An 18,354-nucleotide genomic window follows, 5' to 3' on the forward strand; every position below is an offset into this window, starting at 1 on the left:
GAAATAAAATCAATACAAAAAAAAATCTAGATAATTTTTTTTCATCATTCATGCATGAAAGGGTTAATGAAAATCTACATGATGATTTACATTGAAAAAACTCAAAATAAAGAGGATAATGTGACAATAAATGGTGATAAATCACTCAAAAAAATCAAAATGCATTTCAACTTTAGCCTAATTTTGAGAAATAAAATCAATTTAAAAAAAATCTAGATAATTTTTTTCATAATTCATGCATGAAAGGGTTAATGAAAATCTACATGGTCAGTAAAAAAAATTAAGTAAAATAGAGGAAGAAAAAAAGAAAGAGAAAGAAGACGAGAAAGAAAAATACATGATTTACATTGAAAAAACTCAAAATAAAGAGGATAATAGGACAATAAATGGATATAAATCATTTTAAAAAAAATAAATCAAAATCCATTTCAACTTTAGCCTCATTTAGAGAAATAAAATCAATACAAAAAAAAAATCTAGATATTTTTTTTTTCATAATTCATGCATGAAAGGGTTAATGAAAATCTACATGGTCAGTAAACAAATTTAAGTAAAATAGAGAAAGAACGAGAAAGAAGAAAAGAAAGAAAAATACATGATTTACATTGGAAAAACTCAAAATAAAGAGGATAATATGACAATAAATGGTGATAAATCACTTAAATAAATCAAAATGCATTTCAACTTTAGCCTAATTTTGATAAATAAGATCAATTAAAAAAAAAAAAGATAATTTATTTCATAATTCATGCATGAAAGGGTTAATGAAAATCTACATGGTCAGTAAAAAAAAATGTAAGTAAAATAGAGGAAGAAAAAAAAGAAAGAGAAAGAAGACGAGAAAGAAAAATACATGATTTACATTGAAAAAACTCAAAATAAAGAGGATAATATGACAATAAATGGATATAAATCACTTAAAAAAAATAATAAATCAAAATCCATTTCAACTTTAGCCTCATTTAGAGAAATAAAATCAATACCAAAAAAAAAATCTAGATAATTTTTTTTCATAATTCATGCATGAAAGGGTTAATGAAAATCTACATGATCAGTGAATTAAAGAAAAATACATGATTTACACTGAAAAAACTCAAAATAAAGAGGATAATATTATAAGAAATGGTGATAAATCACTTAAGAAGATTAAATATAGATAAAATAATCATTTGTGAACTGCCACAAAAGTACCACTGGGTCTTTATGGGTTAAATATTAACAGTGATTAGTCAGATTTTTAATATTTCAAGAGTTTATTACTTCACCAGATGAGTGTTCGCGGTGCAGTGGGGAATAAAATGGTAAATTATAAAATGAAGCAACTCACACACTGTCTGTACTGTCACTGTGTGTGCAGGGCTTTACATGTCAGTCAAATATGTCAAATGTTTCCTAAACTTTTCTGAGACATTTTATTTTGTACACTCTGTTAGCCCTTTTCTATTTGGTTGCCGGTCAGTACTGTCACATCACCTTTACTACCGTTCAATTTCACTTTTCGCACAGCTGTTTCATCAGAAAGAAATGACATAATGTGAAAATATATCACTAAACTTAATGTGTGTAAGAATTTAATACAGTGCTTGAGTCTTGTAAGATAAGCAATCTGCAGTAATTCTGTGTTACTGTCGCCTACAGCTGTGTCTTTTACTATTTTTGATTTTGATTTTAATTGAGATCACGTGTTAACATAGCATTGAACATACTAATGCATGGAGTTGTAGTACCCAAAGGGAGGTTTTATTATGAACAAGAAACTTTATTAGAATTCATAACTTTTCCATAATCTTTACTAGTTTTTCTCATGTACAGGAAAAACACCTTAAAGCTATACTATGTAATAATATATTCCACATTATGTATTACGTCATCTACAGATGCATCTTTAGCTGTTGTTTTGATTGAGAGCGCGTAGTAACGTAACATCGAACACACTTTTGCATGGAGTTTTAACACCTAACTGGAGCTTTTATTATAAACTAAGGAAACACTGATGTAAGGTTAATAACAAAGAGGTAGAAGACATGTGGGCAGAGCTTTTCAACCTTTGAAATTTCGAAAACTTTTCACGATACTTGAAAAATATGTCTCTGACATTGTTTTAGAATACTTAGCATTAACCCTGTAAAGCTTGAACCATTACATCAGTGACAGAAAATTCCAGTTCTTTGAAACTGGAGCCTTTATTGGTCCTTCTGAACAACCCCCCAAATTTTATATTTTTATTTTTTCAAATATCAATTTCCATGTATGAGTTTCAATTTTGTATCATATTTGATACATTGGGTCTCAGTGCTCAAATATTGTTATTTTTGAACAAACAAAAACAATATAACACAAACATGTCTAACAAATTAGTAATTCCTTTTCAAAAATTGGCAAAGTTCTGCCTCCTTCCTCATTATATATAGTCACTGGAAAGACCTCTGGTGAACAAATTCCTCCCCCTGGTGGATTATCTGTGTATTGCATGTATCTAATTGTATACATCAGGTTTTTCAAGAAAAAAAATATCACACTGATCATGTAGAGGGCGAATATGATATGTTTGGCATTATAGGGTTAATACATGGTGCTATAAACTTGTTCACAGTGTTGTGTTCAGGGTTGGGAATAATGTCGTTAAACATAATGGTGTTACTTACGTTGTTGTTTTCCAGTAATGCATAATCTAATTAATTACCATTTGAAACGTTACAACGCCGTTACCGTTGCCGGCAGTGAAATATGGCACATTACTATGCACTGATATCTGACAGCTGTTATCCGCCAGGCACGAGAGATGTGACATTTGCGGACGAGTCGAGTCTTTTGAACAGCTCTTTTCAGTGAACGATAAGATCCGATTCATTGTGAGCCGTTCGTTTACGAACCGTTCTTATATTCATATTGCACACACTGCCTTCATGCTTCAACTGTGTGCCCCATGAGTCAGAGTTGCCCACGCTGCCTTCAGGTGAACGATTTATGACATCTCCGAGTTGGAGTTGTCCACAGCACACCTCATCATTTGAACGCAGCTACGTGTGCAGCTAATTTAGGGAAGGAGTTATCAGTGAGTCTGACTGACTGGACTGAAGACATTTACCGCTGGATCAGGGAGGAACAACTGAAAAAAGAGTAGATGCGGGATTAACTGGAGGAGCATCTTCTTCCTATAAATGCAGATGTGCACTTATGTGGTGGAAAAGCCAGGCCCTGGTGCACATCAGCCTTACCAACAAAGTCATGGTACAGAAGCTCTGTTTAGTGGGAACATCGGTTCCATCTGAATGAGTATGAGTATGAGATAATGTCTTTAATTTTGTTCACACTCCAATAAATATTAATTTAAATGAAGTACCCATCTATGCTCTTCTACTCTATGCAACTGGCCCATGAAACATGCACAAAAATCAGATTTTTTTTATATGTGTGTATATATATATATATATATATATATAATATGTATTTGAAGGTTTTTCAAAAAAGTAACACCATGATTACTTTCCCTGGTAACTAATTACATTTATGAAGGATTAATTCTGTTACTAATTCAATTACTTTTTTGGGGGAAAGTAACTATAACTAATTACTTTTTTTTTAAGTAATTTGCCCAACACTGGTTGTGTTTAACCCTTTCATGCATGAATTATGAAAACCTTAGTCAAAATTTTTTTCTTGAGTGTTTTTATTCCTCCTTAGGCATGAAAAAAACAATGTTGAGTTTTTTGTTTTGTTTTGTTTTTCTTTTCATGGAGTTACATAATGTCCATGCATTTAATTTTTGAAGTAAAGAAACGTGTTTACAACCCAATATTAGAAAGTGATATGAAAACAATGAAATAAAAACATTTTTAATGCTCCTAATCTGATGTTTTCTCACATTTTAACATATTCTAATGCTAGTTATTACTCACTTCATGGAGATAATATGCAAAAAAAAAAACTTTTTGTCTAACAAATAACAATTGATTTACACTAAAACATGTTACTGTAGATCAGGTTTATCAAGAACAGCAAAGTTACAGTAATGGTCTGAATTGCAGTGTTTGGGATGGTGCGTAAGTGTCCACTGTGTTGGCTGATATGGAACTAAAACAACAGAATCCATGAATATTCAAGAGAACAGCTGGAGAAGAACTGTCCACTGTGGTGACCACTATGCATGAAAGGGTTAAATGTGCCTGGGAATTGTCCAAGCTGCAAAGAAAGTGCCATTAGTCGACTCAGTTCCACCCATTCCAACCTGACAATTTATTATGAAATTAGGAACAGTTAACTGTAAACACATTCAGCGACTCAATCTAAAAGGGACGAGAATAGCTTTAAAACCATTACTGTACACAAGATTTCAGGAGAGCAGCTTTAAATTGCTGTATAGTAATCATTTACAGCACAGGTCACAGTGTGGGTTGAACTTGAGTCTGCATGGGTTTCAATCCAATTAATGCAAGAGGGGAAAGGAGTGCACTGCTCTTTACCAGCCATGTTTACTTTCCACTTTATATCATGGCCATTAAAGACATGAACGTTTGCACCGTCGCTCCCACTCTGTCTCCCTTTTCCCCCCGCTTACTTTGTCAACACAAAGAAAAGCGCACGTGCATATACACATATACACAAACGCCATGCCACGCGGTAAGCCTCATTTACAGGAGCTGCCACTGCGCTGCACGCGTGTATTAGTCTAACTTAATGCCTTCCAGATGCCCAGCCCGGCTATACCCCGCCGCCTGTACGCGCTGAGAAAATAGACGATTGTTCCAGGGGTCTTCCCACTAAGGAGAACCAGGTGTAGAGGGGATCTGGGTGCAAGAAAAAGAGATGTTCCAATAAGCAGGTATTCACAAAGTGCTTTATTTTGCCTTTCGGACAGAAGTGGAAGTGTGTGCATTTTGGCATGGATGCTCATTTTTGTGTTTGCGTTAATTTATGGGTACATGTATGACAGATATAGAGCAGGTCGGTGTACTTTTATATAGTAAGTTCGCTGAATATGTATGTTACGCAGATGGAAGCCCTTCTTGACCTCTTGCTTGACTTAATTGGGTGTATCTGACATGTTCTAACATATTCATATATCTGACAGAAATTTATACAGGCCTAAAATATGGTATGAAGAAATCAAAAGGATATTTCACTGACCTACTTTGCTAATGGTGGTGTTGGTGGTGATGGCTGATGTTGTGGTCAACCCACTGCTTAACCCATAGGTGTCAAACATGCGGCAAACATGGGGGCAAATCCGGCCCACCAAAGGGTCCAATCCGGCCCCCGGGATGAATTTGTGAAATGCAAAAATTACACTCAAGATATTAACAGTCAATCCTTTTACTTTAGGGGCTATACTTTAGTCTCAAGTGGGTCAAATCAGTGAAATACTATCATAATGACCTACAAATAATGTCAATTCCAAATTTTTCCTCTGTTTTAGCATCAAAAAAAAAGTGAAATTACATGAAAATGTGCACATTTACAAACTAGCCTTTCCCAAAAAATATGACAAACTAGAAATGTCCTAAGAGAAGTAAGTGCAATTTTACTAATATTCTGCCAGTTACTAAAATATTTTGTGCATTTGCAGATCCATTATAATCTGTAAGTTGTAATGCAGAGGCGTAATACGGTTAAAATTGCACTTATTTTTCCTAGTAAATTTCAGTTTTTTCCTGGTTGTTCATGTTATTCACATTTTTAAAAGGACAGTTTATAGATGTAAATGTTTCCATCATGTAATTTTACTTTTTTCACTATAAAACACATTGAAATTGAAATTGTATATTATTATGTTATTAATTTACTGGTCCGGCCCACTGCAGATCATATTGGAAGGATATGGCCCCTGAACTAACATGAGTTTGACACCCCTAGCTTAACCTATAAAGACCCAAACCCACCACTGACCAAAAGCATCTACTGATCTAAACCATTTAATACCTGTTGATCCACTAATCCTGTCAATACATGTAAATTATTGGTGTAAAATGCAGTTTGTCATCTTTTCATGGTCATCAGATTTGACCCATTTCTCCGTAGTTACCGTGAAAACACTGTCATCTTCTACAACATTGACTCACCAGTAAAACCCATAGAATCTGATGAATGACAATGGATGGAGACACTTGGATTCATGTTCAATTACTGATATCTTTGCTGAAAAAATGACTTTTTCTTCAGTTTTTTTTTTTTTTTTTTTTAATTTACTCTGAGGTTTAACCCTTTCATGCATGTTGTACACATGTTGATAATTTACATAAATCTATGTAGAAAGGTACTCAAGCACTCAAGAAAGGTTAATTATAGAAAAAAAATATAATCTGTGAACTGCCACAAAAGAACCAGTGAGTCTTTATGGGTTAAATATTAATAGTGATTACTCAGATTTTAATATTTGAAGGGCTTATTACATCACCGGATGAGTGTTAGCGGTGCAGCTGGGAATAAAACGGTGAATTATAAAATGAAGCAACTCACACACTGTCTGTACTGTCACTGTGTGTGGAGGGCTTTACATTTCTGGAGCCACGTTTCCGTCTTCTGACCCAAGGCCAGGTTAACCCACCAGGGTAAACATAGACTCCAGGCCCTCCCTAGCTCCTTATCCTTCCTCCTCTCTGTGTATTATCTATATCGACCTCACCAGGCAGCAGTTTTTACGATCAACCCCGGAGCTTTCCAGAAAATCGAATGAGCGATAATGCTAATTCTACTGAGAACGCTAACTTATTTCCACGTTAAGACATATGTAGCAATATTAAAGCATATTAAGATAGGAGCGTCTTTTGCAATATAGCAGCGAACAACAGAAACAATGGTGATAAGAGTAATAAAAAGGTAATTCAGTCAACAATAAAAGCCATAGCCTAATTGAAGGAATTACAACAAGTTGATAAAAACAATGCAATTTTCAGAATGCCCAAGGCGATTAAAATACACGTCAAATGAATCAGCAAAAGCATAAAGTAAAAAGGTGAAATTAAAAGTTTAACTTCACCCCAGAGATGAAAATGAAGCAATCTGAAGCTTTTAGTTTTAATAAGAGGGACATCTGGCTTTAGATGCTAAGGCAAACAAACTTTGTTTTGCTGTGACTGAGATTAAAGAGGTTCTTGGCAACAGCAAAAAGCCAATACACGCCTGCCAAACTCCAGTGTTTAATAATTCTTTTACTCTTGTTGTTTCTGGGGGGCGAAAAGTTGACTATTTCTTTGTTTCTCCTTTTGATTGATGGTTACTTACTTGTGTATTTGTTTAAAGCAGGGGGTTGAACATGAGGCCCGCAGGCCAAAACTGGCCTGATAAAGGTTTCAAAGTGCAAAAATTACACTGAAGATATTAACAGTGAAGGTGAACTGTAATAGCATAGCAACTTATAAATTATGATAACTTTCCTCTGGGTTTAATGTGAAAAAATAATATTAGTTTATGAAAATTTCTACATTTACAAACTATCTTTTAATGATAAAATGTGAATAACCCAAAGAAATATGAAAAACCTGGAATGGCTTAAGACAATGAAGTGCAATTTTAACAATATTCTGCCTATTATTACGTATTTTGTGTTTATCGGCTGTTATTACGTTATTGGCTTCTACATGCACATGTATAAATAATAAGTTGAGGCGTAATATTATTAAATTGCATTTATTTTTCTTAAGAAATTTCACTATTTACAGGTTATTAACATTTTTTAGTGAAAGGAGATTAAAAATAAAATAAAAATATTTTCATAATCTAAATATTTTCATAATCAAAAAAAATTTAAGTAGTATTTTTGCACAAAAACAAAGAGAAAATTTTGGCGTTGCCATTATTTACAGGCTATTATGCTATGTCCCTAATTGCTCAGTTGCGAACAGGAATCCTTCCCTTGGCCGTAGAAACTGGGAGATTGACCCAAACCCCAGAAGAAAACAGACTTTGTGGACTGTGTGATTTTGGGGGAAGTGGAAAATGAATCACATTTTCTTTTGTATTGTCCTCTATATGATGAACTGAGAGCCCCTTTGTTTGATGATATGTGTATCCGAAATCCTGATTTGTTTTGGAGCACTGATGATGACAAGATGAAATGGTTGTTTAGTTTTAATGTATATAAATTAGCATTATTTGTTTGTAAAGCCTGGAAAAAGCGGCAGATGTGTTTGTTTAAATAGGTCCGTATTTTGTTTTGTTCATATCTATTGTGCCAATTGTCTGGTGTTTGATTTTTGGTTTGTATTTTTGGTGTCTTGTAAGCCCATGTAAGGGCTGGGCATGTTTTTTATGCAAGACACAAGAATAAAAACATTCATTCAACATTCATTCATTCATTCATATGCTATTATTTTACTGGTCCGGCCTGCTTCACTTCAAACTGGGCTGAATGTGACCCCTGAAAGAAAATGACTTTGACACCCCTGGTTTAACCTTTTATTGAGCAAGTGACTATTTTTTGTCAGTTTTGCACACATTACAAGACAGTGAGGCAACAATCTCAGGTCAAATGTGGTCTGCAGAGTCTGCAAGGTCAGAGTCTGGTGTACTGGTGTATGACTGTGAATGGGTGCATGTGTGGCTTTGTAAAGCATTTTGGGCACCATAAAGGTCTGTATATGTAAGTACTAACCATTTACCTTTCACCTCTGCGTGAACAGTGAGTGTACCTGCTTTGTTAGGTACCATGAAGTAATGGTACTAATGTAAGGAATGATTTTCAAAGAGAAAATGTGGATGTGGACAGGGGTCTGGATCAGCAGTTCTAAAAGGGATGTTCTAGTATTCTTAAATACATATGTTTTTCTTGTATTTTTTTATATACCGTAAATTCCGGACAATAAACCGCTACTTTTTTCCCACGCTTTAAACACTGTGGCTTATACTCCGACGCGGCTTATACGACGATTTTACCGGTGCCACGGCACCTAGCGTTGGCCCCGAGGTGCTGCGCCACCTGGTACCGAGCCGTGGTACTGCGGTGCCACGGCTCGGTGCCAGGTGCCATGGCGCCGTGGGACCATGGCTCGGTACCACAGCTCAGCTCGGTACCACGGCTCGGTACCGTGGCATCTCGTCCCTACTGCACGTCGTGCGTAATGTTAAATGAAAATGATATCACAACAGACATAATTACTTGTTTTTAATCTTTATATTTTAAAAAAATAAATTAAAAGTCCTACTCTAACAAAAAACAAAAATTTGTTCACTTTCAAGTGTCTTTCAAGTCATTTTAAGTCCGTGAATCCACAGCTGGCGCAAAAGCAAGTCAATCCCCTATCGGCACGAATCCAAAGGAAACCCCGATAAGTCCACCGACAAAAAAAAAAGAAAGAGAAAATGTGCTTTTATTACTATCCTTTTATTGCCTCGTTTTTTGTCTTTTGTTTTTTAATCATCATATTAACAACGAATCAACCTATAGATATGACAGCAAGCTCACACATATCATACCCATTTACATACAGGGAATAATTTCATTTGAACTCAAAGAAAACCTTTATCCAATTACCGTCCAGTTTTGACGCAATGAAAAAAAAGGTTCCACTCGGTCCCATAGACTCCCATAGAAGCCAGGCTTCAGCGGGGAAATGCACTGACCATAGATCGTATGAGGAAACAGCGCAACGGGAATGTATGAGAAGTGAACAACATGGAGTCTGATGATTTGTGATAAAGCTGATTCTGAACGAACTCGTCTGTGAGATGAACGTGTTTTAACACGTGTAGTCAATGAAATGTCAACACAACCGAACATATTTAACCATTTAATTTTCATAATGATAGGGGAAGCCGGGCTTCTCTTGCAGTCTATGAGAAATCGCCACTGGTGGACACCTGCGGCTTATAAACTGGCGCGGCTTATACGTGTACAAAATTTATTTTCTTATATTCAGGTGCGGTCTATAGTCCAGAATTTACGGTATATACTTCTTGGATTTATTTATTTTTTGCCACATAAAGGAAAGGAACCAAATATTGTAACTTCATACATAACAATAAAAATTTTTGAAACATTTCACAAAAGTAATACATTCTTGTCAGGTCCTCCAATAACACACTCATGTTGAAATGTTGAATTTCAGAGTATTTCTGTGAGTGTTCTATAAAGGGTTTAAGTGTGAGTACATCACTAATAAATCAGACAGTTTTATGACTTGAAACATTTTGTCTAAAATGGTTTCCACCTCCATGTTCTCCTCAGATCGTGATGGTCATCGCTCCTTGGATTTGACGGAGCTGATCGGCGTTCCCCTCCCTCCTTCCGTATCCTTCGTTACGGGCTTCGAGGGCTACCCCGCCTACAGCTTCGGACCAGACGCTAACGTGGGCCGCCTGACGAAGTCCTTCATCCCAGATCCGTTCTACAATGACTTTGCCATCACGGTCACGGCTAAACCCACAACACGGCGAGGAGGTGTGCTCTTCGCCATCACAGACGCCTACCAGAAAGTAAGATGATACTTTTCCTTCTCTTATTTTGTTTTTTTAAATGGAATTATGCATTTTAAACCATTTCCTTGTGGTCTATATAAACTGTAAATGCTCTGCTTAGGTCTGAATTCTTCATTAATTCAACTCCACAGGTCCATCTTCAACCCTATTTCTGAGTAATGACACCAGAAAGGTTGATTAGAGCGCTGGCCCTTTAAATGCACATGAGCCCAACCCCTAAATTAAATATAAGAAAATACATGATTTACACTGAAAAAAACACAAAATAAGGAGGATAATATTACAATCAAGGGTGTAAATCACTTAAAGGAGTGATAATTTGCTTTTTAAAAAATGGAATTACGCATTTTAAAACATTTCCCTGTGGTCTACATAAACTGTAAATGCTCTGCTTGGGTCTGAATTCTTCATTAATTTAGCTCCACAGGTTCATCTTCAACCCTATTTCTGAGTAATGACACCAGAAAGGTTGATTTGAGCGCTGGCCCTTTAAATGCAAATGAGCCCAACCCCTAAATTAAATATTGGAAAATATATGATTTACACTGAAAAAAAAAAACACAAAATAAGGAGGATATTATTACAATCAAGGGTGTAAATCACTTAAAGATGTGATATTTTGCTTTTTTTTATGGAATTATGCATTTTAAAACTTTTCCCTGTGGTCTACATAAACTGTAAATGCTGTGTTTGGGTCTGAATTCTTGATTAATTCAACTCCACAGGTCCATCTTCAACCTTATTTCTGAGTAATGACACCAGAAAGGTTGATTTGAGCGCTGGCCCTTTAAATGCAAATGAGCCACTTCATGCCCCGCCCCTTCCAGGTTTTTGACCTTGCTTTTCTGTCCTGTTCAGCCACTTGTGTCTGTTAATACGACCAACAATTGATCATTTTAGGTAAAAGTTTGGACATATTTTCAGTTTTTACAGCAAGTGCTGCTGCTGACAAACAATTATGTTGTACTCTGAGAAATCCTCATCGGAAGTCTTGACCTTATATGTGACGTAACTAGTTATAAAATGTAACAAATTAAGCAGGAATTGAAACAGGTTGTAGAAATCCACTTGACTTTTTTTTTTTTTTTTTTTTTTTGGAACTTTTTATTTAGATTTTTGCACAATATAAAACAGAACAAAACATCAGAGACAAGACATGAATAAAAAATAAATTACACCACATAGTATTATTACTGTTACAAATATTATACTACATCTATAGATACATTGCCAAATATTGAAATATTCATATATTTGTACACATATGCACACATCTATATAAATACAAAACACCTCATGACAGGGCTTATAAGAGCAATTCTCGTCAACAACCCAAAAAGTTTAATTATACAAATAGTCTTCGACCATGTGCCATCTCCGCTTAAAAAGATCTATTTTCATTTGTAATGATGCGGTCATTCTTTCCATAGTGTACACTTGTTTCAGTCTTTGTTTCCATTCTATTACCGTTGGTGATTTGACACTCTTCCAATTTGCTGTTACTATTTTTTTAGCAATCAATAGTAAAATATGTAAAATATATCTCTGCTCTGCATTAAAATCATTGACCGGTATGACTCCAAGTAAACAGAAAGAAATCCACTTGATTTTTGCCGGAATGAATATAAAGATAGTTTTGCAGCACCTGGAGGGTTCAAATTCAAACTTTATGAACTATTAGGGTCCAAATACACAAATAAATGAACCAAAGACTGATAAAAGTGGGTTTAGCAAAATATGACCCCTTTAACACAAATTCAACACAAATATTTCTGCTGTACGTACATGTCGATGATACTTCTATGTCTTCTAATTTATTTATTTTTGTAAAGATCGTGCACTTAGGTGTAGCCTTGTCAGAAGTGGAGGATGGTGCTCAGAGAGTCATCCTGTACTACACCGACCCCGGAACGACAGGTGGAACCCAAGAAGCCGCTTCCTTCAAAATGGGAGACATGACAGGAAGATGGGCGAGGTTTACGCTCACAGTTCAGGACACAGAGGTGGGTTTAATGTCAGCGTGGAGCCTGTTTACATCAATTAATCAATCAATCAGTTAATCAAAGTTTATTTATATAACATTTTACAACAACATAAAGAAGACTGAAGTGCTTTACATCTAAAAGCATGATTAAATTATAAGATAGCAACAGTTGAACCCTTTCATGCATAGCCTTCACTCCAGTGGACAGCTATTCTACAGCTGTTCTCTTGTCTATTCATGGGTTTTGTTGTTTTAGCACTGGGGATGTTGTCGGATGGTGGAAGGAACACTTCGAGGATCTCCTCAATCCCACTGTCACGTCTTCCATAGAGGAAGCAGAGGCTGAGGTCTCAGAGGTGCACTCGTTCATCACCCAAGCCGAAATCACCGAGGTGGTTGGCAAGCTCCTCGGTGGCAGGGCCCCGGGGGTGGATGAGATTCGTCCTGAGTACCTTAAGTCTCTGGATGTGCAGGGACTGTCCTGGCTGACACGTCTCTGTAATATCGCGTGGCAGTCGGGGACAGTACCTCTGGATTTGCAGACTGGGATGGTGGTCCCCCTTTTTGAGGATGTGCTCCAACCACAGGGGGATCACACTCCTCAGCCTCCCGGGGAAAGTCTATTCCAGGGTACTGGAGAGGAGGATCCGACCGATAGTCAAACCTCGGATCCAGGAGGAACAATGTGGTTTTCGTCCTGGTCGTTGAACGCTGGACCAGCTCTATACTCCTCATCGGGTGCTCGAGGGTTCATGGGAGTTTGCCCAACCAGTCCACATGTGTTTTGTGGATTTGGAGAAGGCGTTCAACCATGTCCCTCGTGGTATCCTGTGGGGGGTGCTTCGGGAGTATGGGGTCCAGGGCCCTTTGCTAAGGGCAGTCCGGTCCTTGTACGACCAAAGCAGGAGTCTGGTTCGCATCGCCGGCAGTAAGTCAGACCTGTTCCAGGTGCATGTTGGACTCTGGCAGGGCTGCCCTTTGTCACCGGTTCTGTTCATAATTTTTATGGACAGAATTTCTAGGTGCAGCCAGGGGCCGGAGGGGGTCCGGTTTGGGGACCACAGGATTTCATCTCTGCTTTTTGCAGATGACGTTGTCCTGTTGGCCTCATCGAGCCTGGACCTTCAGTGTGCCCTGGGGCGGTTTGCAGGTCACCACTTCCAAATCCGAGGCCATGGTTCTCGACGGGAAAAAGGTGGTCTGCCCTCTCTGGGTCGACGGAGAGTCTTTGCCCCAAGTGGAGGAGTTCAAGTATCTTGGGGTCTTGTTCACGAGTGAGGGAAGGATGGAGCGTGAGATTGACAGACAGATTGGTGCAGCGTCTGCAGTGATGCGGTCGCTGTACCGGTCAGCTGTGGTGAAGAAGGAGCTGAGCCGAGAGGCGAAGCTCTCGATTTACCGGTCAGTCTATGTTCCTACCCTCACCTATGGTCATGAGCTTTGGGTCATGACCGAAAGGACAAGATCCCGGATACAAGCGGTCGAATTGAGTTTCCTCCGCAGGGTGGCTGGGCGCACCCTTAGGGATAGGGTGAGGAGCTCAGTCACCAGGGAGGAGCTCGGAGTAGAGCCACTACTCCTCCACATCCAGAGGGGCCAGCTGAGGTGGCTCAGGCATCTGTTTCAGATGCCTCCTGGATGCCTCCCTGGGGAGGTGTTCCGGGCATGTCCCACTGGGAGGAGACCTCGGGGAAGACCTAGGACATGTTGGAGAGACTATGTCCCTCAGCTGGCCTGGGAACGCCTCGGGGTCCCCCCGGAAGAGCTGGAGGAGGAGTCTGGGGAGAGGGAAGTCTGGGCATCCCTGCTTAGACTGTTACCCCCGCGACCCGGCCCCACATAAGCGGTGGATAATGGATGGATGGATGGACATTAGCATCACTTGTCGTAATTGGAAAATTCTACTTTCAGAAATAGGTATAATGCAGAATATCTAAAGGGAACACCTGACATACTGAGAATATTGTTATATTGTGATTAATACCTGAATATTAATTATTGTGTGTATGACTTGTTTTCAATTAGTAGAAAGGCCTTTCAGTGTTTATCTAACTCACAGGTGTCAAACATGCGGCCCAGGGGCCAAATCTAGCCCGCCAAAGGGTCCAGTCCGGCCCGCGGGATGAATTTGTGAAATGCAAAAATTACACTTTAGATATTAACAATCAATGGTGTCAACATCATTTTAATTCAGGTTCCACATACAGACACATACAGTCCAATTAGATTTCAAGTGGGTCAGACCAATAAAATATTGTCATAGTAACCTATAAATAATGACAACCCCACATTTTCTCTATTTTTTGGTGTAAAAAAGTAAAATTACATGAAAATGTTTACATTACCAAACTATACTTTTACAAGACATGTGAATAACCTGAACAAATATGAACAAACGGAAATGTCTTAAGAAAAGTAAATGCAACTTTACCAATATTCTGCCTGTTACTAACTCTTTTGTGCGATTGTAATGCACATGTGTAAATGATAAACTGATAAACCGAGGCAGAATATTGTTAAAATGTTAAAATTGCACTTGTTTTTCTTAAGACAATTCAAGCTGTTCATGTTATTCAGATTTTTAAGGAAACTTTGTAGATGTAAACCTGTTCATAATATAATTTTACTTTTTTCACAGTTATCATTTTGCTGGTCCGGCCCACTTGAGATCACAGTGGGCTGAATATGGCCCCTGAACTAAAATGAGTTTGACACCCCTGGCTTAAATATGAGCTCATTTCAACAGTAAATCCATCATGTGTTCATGGTGTCCTCCTCCCTCAGGTGCGTCTCTACATGGACTGTGAGGAGTATCACCGGGTCGCCTTCACCAGAAGCCCTCAGCCTCTGACCTTCGAGGCCAGCTCAGGGATCTTTGTCGGGAACGCTGGAGGAACGGGTCTGGCGAGGTTTGTGGTGAGTCTGGAACATCCTGGATTTACCACCGTGTCTGTATACAAGAACCACAATCAGAATGCTTTTTTAATCCTAGGGTGGGTGTTACAGTTGCTCCAATCAAGTAAAATGAAAAGTAGCAGGAAAGAAATGATCAATAGAACAGAAAAAAACCCCACAAAGATAAAGATTCTTTATTTGTCAGTATATAGGCACGTGTAGACGTGCACCACACACTAAAATTAACCTTTTGTTTTTAACTCATCACTAGCCATATCAAGCGCCTGAGGAACAAATGTGCCTTGCTCAATGGCAAATCAGTCAACAACTTTTTTTTAATGTTGTTTTATATATTGCATGTTTTATATATGAATTGTTTTGTATGCGAAACTGCACTGGGGGAATCATTCAGATTCTATCTATCTATCTACAGTATCTATCTATCTATCTATCTATCTACCTATCTATCTATCTATCTATCTATCTATCTATCTATTAAATCACTCTATGAAGATATTAAGACAATTAAAATAGAAAGAAATGGACAGGGTTTTTTTTATGTGCATTATTATGGAACGGATAGTTTACTTTTGTTTTTTATGTGTCTTATTGTCATGAAAAGGACAGTTTTTTTTTTTTTTTTTTTAATATGTGTATTATTGTTATGAAAAGGACAGAGTTTATTTTTGTTTTTGATATGTGCACTATTACTGCTACGAAAAGGACAGGTTTTTTTTGTTTTTTTTTTAATGAAAAACGCTGCTGTAAAACGGACAATCTATCCTTGATATGTATAGTAATTTCGTGTTTTGTGTAGGAATTTAGGGTAGGTTGAAGGATGGGGCAGAAAATTATAAGTTTAACTTCATCTTGCTCCTTTTTGAATGTTGGATTTTCTTTTATATAATCCTTTTGTTTGGTTTTAATGCAAATTTTAAATAGATAAATAAACAAAGCAAAAACAAACCAATATACATATTAAATCACTTTATTAGGATATTAAGAGACAATTACAACAGCAGTTTGTACAATATTAACTACTAGACAATATATTATCAAAATGATAATTAAAGAAATATACATATATAAGTGTGCAAAAATACTGTGAACAACCAGTTATCGCCTATTGCAGCAATGAGCATATTCCCACTATTTCCTGTTCTGTCTCTTCATCTTCAGCTTTTAATTTATTCTTTGTTTATTCTTTGCTTTGACAGTGTAGAGTTTGTTTGGATCAGTAATTAAAGAATAGATGTTAAATTCACTGTTGACTGCAGAAACAACCGTGGCATTCGGGCGGGTTCTTATTATACATTTGAGACGTGAATACAATAGTCATTGTTGGCAATTTTATGACCACCACAGGAGAGGAGGAATGAATGAGTGCATGTGTTTATGAGCACTGCGTTATCCTGTGAGAGCTCATAAATGACAAGCTGCATGTGATTTACATTTCTGGAATATAGCTGATGTTCTGTCATGTTGAGTGACTCACACATGGCGCTACTGTGAACGCCAACTCTTTAATTAAAAAGAAGAGCAGGATCGGACAATAGTGAGAATACAAGGGTGGAGATTTTAATGCCATGTAATTGTAAGTGAAAATATCCCCGTGTGACTATAGCGGGAGTTTACGATGGGGAAGTTCATCTGCGCAAAACTTTAATGAGATTTACTAAATGTCAAAAAAACTGAAATATGTAATGTTGGTTTTTCCATTATCCCTCTGGTATCCGGGTGCGCCTTTTAGGCACACTTTGCACTTTGTTTTAAAAAACTTCATATTATTTTTCACAATTTAAATAAGGTTAGAATTCAAAAGTTGTTCATTTTGGCATGATCTTTAAAATTCTGGCCACCGACTAAAATGTGCACATTGTAAACAAAAGAAAATTACAAGACTAGCATCTGTCTGCCAAGTGTGCCTAAAACGCACTATTTCTTCCATTTGATATGTATGATTAGGGCTGACCTTGATTTACAAAAATCAAATCAAATTAAAGCAGAAAAATAAATTCATATATAATATTTAATAGTTTGATTTATAGGTGTGCATTTTACGCACACTTGGTGACACATGCTAGTATTTTTGAACATTTGACCTAGCGCCAAAAATAATCATGCAAATTAACCAATGTAGCTGTTAATCATTGACATATGCCAGGCTCCAAGAATCAAATAATATGCAATCCACTTACTTTTTATGTAGTATATTGAAAATTTTTTTTTTTTTTTTGTTATTGCATCCCAAAAAAAATGGTTTGTTTACATTACAAACACAGAATTTAAAGGGTTAAAAAATGTGACAATTATTGAGTATTTGGTATTTTTATTTACGGCTCAAGTTGATGAAATAGAAAAAAGTGCAAAAGAATTCAAAACAAACTGTATGAATTTTTTTTTATATATATTATTCTACAAGTGTGCCAAAAAGGCACACTTGGTGCTTAGTAAGGGCCTTGCTGGATAGGATACCGGAGGGTTAAATCACAAATCCGATGATTTGTTTATTTATTAACGCAACATGACATCAGAAGTCATTACATAAACATGGCGACGAACGTAAATATGGTGTTGATTTACAGATATATTCATTATTATTATATATTACCCCTCTATCTTGTATTAAATTAACCCTTTCATGCATAGTGGTCACTACAGTGGACAGTTATCCTCCAGCTGTTCTCTTGTATATTCATGGGTTTTGTTGTTTTAGTTCCATATCAGTCAACACAGTGGACGCTTATGCATCATGTAACTTTGCTTTTCTTGATAAATCTGATATGCAGTGAGATGTTTGAGTGTAAATCAATTACTGATTGTTAATAGACTGTAATTATCATTTTTTCTTTGACAAAATGTTTTTTTTTTTTTGTATATTATCTCCATGAAGTGAGTAATAACTAGTATTAGAGTATGTTTAAATATGAGAAAACATCAGATTAGGAGCATTAAAAGTGTTTTTATTTCATAGTTTTCACACAGTAGATCAGTAAATATACATTTCTTGGTTTCAAATATTAAACATATCATATCCATCTGAAGGATATTTTTGCAACTCC

General features: G+C 36.8%; 1 protein-coding gene across 2 annotated transcripts in view; it reads left to right on the forward strand.

The window, feature by feature from the left end:
- Positions 1-18,354, forward strand: part of LOC115411568 (collagen alpha-1(XVIII) chain-like) — a 192,055-nt gene that overhangs the window by 97,480 nt on the left and 76,221 nt on the right. For both annotated transcript variants that reach the window (XM_030123758.1, XM_030123759.1), the window contains exons 3-5: positions 10,163-10,410; positions 12,246-12,416; positions 15,182-15,313. In XM_030123758.1, coding sequence (XP_029979618.1) covers positions 10,163-10,410; positions 12,246-12,416; positions 15,182-15,313 — 551 coding nt within the window. The remainder of the gene's footprint in view (positions 1-10,162; positions 10,411-12,245; positions 12,417-15,181; positions 15,314-18,354) is intronic.

This window comes from Sphaeramia orbicularis, chromosome 20 (genome assembly GCF_902148855.1).
Source record: "Sphaeramia orbicularis chromosome 20, fSphaOr1.1, whole genome shotgun sequence".
NCBI classification, from domain to species: domain Eukaryota; kingdom Metazoa; phylum Chordata; class Actinopteri; order Kurtiformes; family Apogonidae; genus Sphaeramia; species Sphaeramia orbicularis.